Genomic DNA, 4,396 nt, shown 5'->3' with positions numbered 1-4,396 from the left:
TCGATTTAACATGAGTTTTTCCATTTAACACGCTTTAACATGTTAAACCAAAGATCATGAATACCCCTATTCAGGCATTCATACTAATCCTGTGCGGAGGTTGTCTAATGGATCACAAATTCACAGTATAAGCCAAAAGGCATATGTAAAATTACAAAATAAGGAATAATACATCTAAAGAATAATAAAAAATAAATATAAATTAAAAGGAAGAATGTATTTATGTTTTGACCATTGAATTCTTTTGAAGTTCGAGAAACTTTTTCTATATGTATGTAGAAAAAGTATTGTATTTCTGTTATTGTATATAATTTGAAAAGTATTTTTCTATATTATTGAAATTTTCTGTATGTTACTGAAATTGTACTGTAATACTGTATATAACTGAAATTGTCTTATTATTTTTTCTAGATTAATAATACCTTCACATTTCCTGAAATATCGAGCTATCAAATAACATCATTTTCTTTAAATGACATTACATATAGAATTGAAGAGAAGTATTGATAATTAATTTATTTTATAAACCGGAATATACTAACTAATCGCGGATGACGTTAATTTTTTTAATTTTATTTTATTTTTTATTCATATGATCCTGACGAAGATAAAGTCACAATCTACACGTTTCCTCATAGATTTTTTTTGTTTACAACAATTATGGAAAAATGACCATGGCTAAAACCTGCTGGGTGAGACGGTCTCCTTGAAGAACAAATTGGTTCTGCATTATGGCCTGTTATCAATGTATACATTATGCTGTGTGAGATTAATCTTGGTTGTAGGTCTTAATTTTATTATCTCTCGTATTGTTCTTATTTATTTCAAAATTTTAGACATTTTTTTATAATATGGCATAATAGTAACACATGTTTATTCCTGCGAGAATTCTCATTATAAGCAGTTCGAAGTATAAATGATGTATTCCTTTTTTTTTTTTTTTTTTTTATTGTCAATATAATATTGAAAATTCCACTCAACGCAGACAGTTGATTCAGCGGTACATTTTATAATGGCTGTCATTAAGTAATAGTTTACCTAATGATTAATTATATTGCCTCACTGGAAAATATCATACAATAAAGATGAAGACTTACTATGCCAACTTCTTCTTCATAGGGCTCGTACATGCCACCCCAGTCGATGCAGACTGGCATCACAATGCTAGTGAATTTAATTGAGTCGTTGAGTGCGAGAAGAGCAATATCATCTTGGTTCCTGTTATCTGTACCCCTGTAGGTAGGTCGGACTTTCTTACTCACCACCTGGAAAATGGATTAATTAAATACGGTTTTGATATTTCGGTATCGAATGTAAGGGAACATGACGAATGAACCACTTTACAGTCTACAATCATAATTATATAACGTTTACTGTTGAGCGGAATGAGCGTAGATAGATATCTATACTAGGAGAGGGCTAGTACTAGGCAATAGTTGAGAAAGAAAAAGTAATAGATAAGTAAATAAATAAATAAATTAAAGCTTGTTATAATTTTGTACAAGGATTAAGTCGATCACCAGCTCGTGGTGCTGTTTACATAAACTAAACGATCAAAACTTTATCAACAAACAGGCCACAACCCTAAAATTATATCATGAGAGCCTACAATTCAGGTTAATAAATAATAATAAATTTATATATGTATATATAGTTGACCGTAAAATTTGATATATAGGAAGATGGTCATGGTTGCGGTCAACAAAAATAGGAAAATAAATAGTTGTAAACTATTTTTGTTTCTCCTTTGACCGCAACCCTGACCATCTTCCTATACAACAATAAATTTAGGTTTGTGGCCCGTTGGGCGAAAAACTGAAAGTCGTTTAGTCTATGGACTCCATAAAATAATAATAATAATTTCTTTTGTGTGTGTGTTTTACCTAGATTATTTTTTAAAATATTTTATTGTGAATTATTACACTTTTTCTTACATTTACAGGCAATGGTAATAGGGATAGGAGCTCATTCAGACCATATTTACATATATCAAAAAATCGATAACACTACAACCCATAAAGGGTCAATGGTGCAGTAAGGAAGTACTGTTTCTAGACCAACGGTTGTGCAAGGGGGTGATTTGGTAAGAATCACGCTCGAACCCCAGATTTTCCTCAATTAAAGGTTCCACTTTATTAGGCTGGGTAGACCCTAGAGGCTCCTGAACCCACAGGGCTGACTCAACGGCTACAGGTAACATATAATAATTATTTGCCACAACCGGATTCGAAACTAGCGCTACCCACTCCCACAACACTTACACTGAAGCAGTAAATTTCGTTTACTTAAGTGTATCTATTTTTATTTAGACTATGGTAAGTGGCATTACATCGAAATTAACCCTAACTAAGTAAAAAGTTCACTCCCACATATTTACAAATATATAAGTTAAATAATAACAAAATAAGAAATATATTTAGCTTGAGAAACCCCGAATCAAGCTTTAACCCCAAATGTGGAGGAATGAGCAGAACTTCTCGCTTCTCTATCAACCGTTTAAATGTAATTAAAAGCCAGTGGAGAATGAGTGAGGGCGTTAGAGGCTCTGTATTTGGGGGGAGAATCTGGCCATTGCCAGCACTCCAATATACATATTTATAACAGGTCACTAAGCCACTGCCATTTCAATCTTTAGGGGAGAATTAGAGGGATGGGTTATGCTAGATAGGGATTGTGCTAGGGAATTAGGATGATTACTGTGTTTCTAATGGGATGTAGTGCATTTGGAATTAATAATAATATTAAAGCCATGATGTAGGGCATTGTTGGTCATATTGTAAGGAGCATTGACTAGAAGACTTGTGAGAAGGACTCTGGACTGAAAGAATTGATCGCATTTCATGCGGGACTTTTCAGCTGTTTCCGGCTGATCTAGTCCATAAGTCCAGTTAAGTTTAAGTATCGTCAAGTAAAGTAGTAATTTGTTGTCTATTGGAAGCTGTGATTTTCTACTTAGCAGTCCATATAGTTGGTTAATTTCTAATGTTTAAAGTATAGTATGTGGATCCATGTTAGTCTTCTCTCTAGGAGAAAGCCAAGATACCGGACCGTGTCTGAGAAGGGAATGTGCTTTCCTTAATGTGCACACTGCGCCAGATTTTAAACTATCCCTGTATTAAGGGCATCCAAACATTTTAGCAACTAAAAAAATATTTAATATATTAATTAATTATTTAAATTTATTATTATATTTAAGCAGATATTACGCTTATAGTAGAAACGTAACAAATACCTCAAACCGTTGTTCGTGAACGTCTCTGTGTTCCCAAGAACCATTGTGTTTTCCTGTGATGACGACCATTCTGCTGTAGTCAAGATCCTGTTGTTCCTCATCGAACACACAATGCGCGGCTACATAAAAATAAAATGCAATGGATTTTTTTTTTATAAAATTCTTCAGAACCAGAGAATTCAAAGAATCCTCTTGTAATATAGCAAAATATCGATACCTGTGAGGATAACATTAGTATCGATGATGCTTCCGCCGCATATATATTCGTACTGTGAACTGTTGTCCATTCTATACAAAGCGATATGCCATGGAAACTCATTGTACTTTGAAGCAGTTCCGTGTGAAATGGCTTGTTGAAAGTTATTATATTTTATTCCGCAATCTGCGAAGAATTCCAAAGATACATACAGGACAAAATATTGATAAGTTCCTTATCGATTATAAATGAAAAATAAAAATAAAACTGTACCTCCTATTTCATATGCATTTAACCAGTATGGACCAGATGAATCTGAAAAAGTCAGACATTTAAATTTTATTATAATTGCCTATAGATAAAAATGATTCATAGTAATGTCATGGTTGTGAAGTTATTTAAAATTATTGGCGCATCCTTGGATTAGTTTGTTTTCTAAAAGCTAGAAATCCAAAGAAATAAAAGATAAATATGGCTACATTACATTTTTTTACTATCCTTCGTAATGAATGCATTATGATTATAAATGATTCTCCTATATTACTTAACGCAGTTGAAAATATTATAGATAGTTAAAAAAATAAATATATTTCTTCGTAAGCATTATGTTTCATGTCGATTTTAATGATCAGTCGAATTAGATGATCCCTTTAAGAAATTTTTTTAAAGAATGATGACTACTACTTCCCCTCAGATACACACAATTATAGCTTGATACTAAAAACAACGATAGATGATTGCTAATGAAGGCCTGGAATTCCCAACGTAGTATTTTGTTTAGTCGCTTTTCCTTATTTGAAGCGGCCCAGACTACGTGTTTTGTTCCACTAACCACAATAATCTGTACAGTTAGTTCTCAAAAATAAAATTGTAACATTTTTAAATTTTATATCGTTGAGTGTTTGCGGCTTTAGCGCACTTGCTCAGCCTCCACTGGCTCATTACCAGTGATGCGGCGAGAGGGATGC

At 32.8% G+C, this 4,396-nt stretch overlaps 1 protein-coding gene across 2 annotated transcripts in view; it reads right to left on the bottom strand.

Annotated features, from left to right (window-relative positions):
• LOC106685838 (uncharacterized) overlaps nt 1-4,396 on the bottom strand; it is a 21,581-nt gene that overhangs the window by 11,810 nt on the left and 5,375 nt on the right. For both annotated transcript variants that reach the window (XM_014428780.3, XM_014428781.3), the window contains exons 2-5: nt 3,702-3,743; nt 3,450-3,614; nt 3,233-3,351; nt 1,098-1,265 (exon numbers count right to left, since the gene is read on the bottom strand). In XM_014428780.3, coding sequence (XP_014284266.1) covers nt 1,098-1,265; nt 3,233-3,351; nt 3,450-3,614; nt 3,702-3,743 — 494 coding nt within the window. The remainder of the gene's footprint in view (nt 1-1,097; nt 1,266-3,232; nt 3,352-3,449; nt 3,615-3,701; nt 3,744-4,396) is intronic.

The sequence above is a fragment of the Halyomorpha halys genome, unplaced genomic scaffold (genome assembly GCF_000696795.3).
Source record: "Halyomorpha halys isolate HHAL.00 unplaced genomic scaffold, Hhal_1.1 Scaffold748.1, whole genome shotgun sequence".
Classification (NCBI taxonomy): Eukaryota; Metazoa; Arthropoda; class Insecta; order Hemiptera; family Pentatomidae; genus Halyomorpha; species Halyomorpha halys.
The sequence above is the reverse complement of the archived record's forward strand: the minus strand, read 5'-3'. Positions and strand labels throughout refer to the sequence as shown.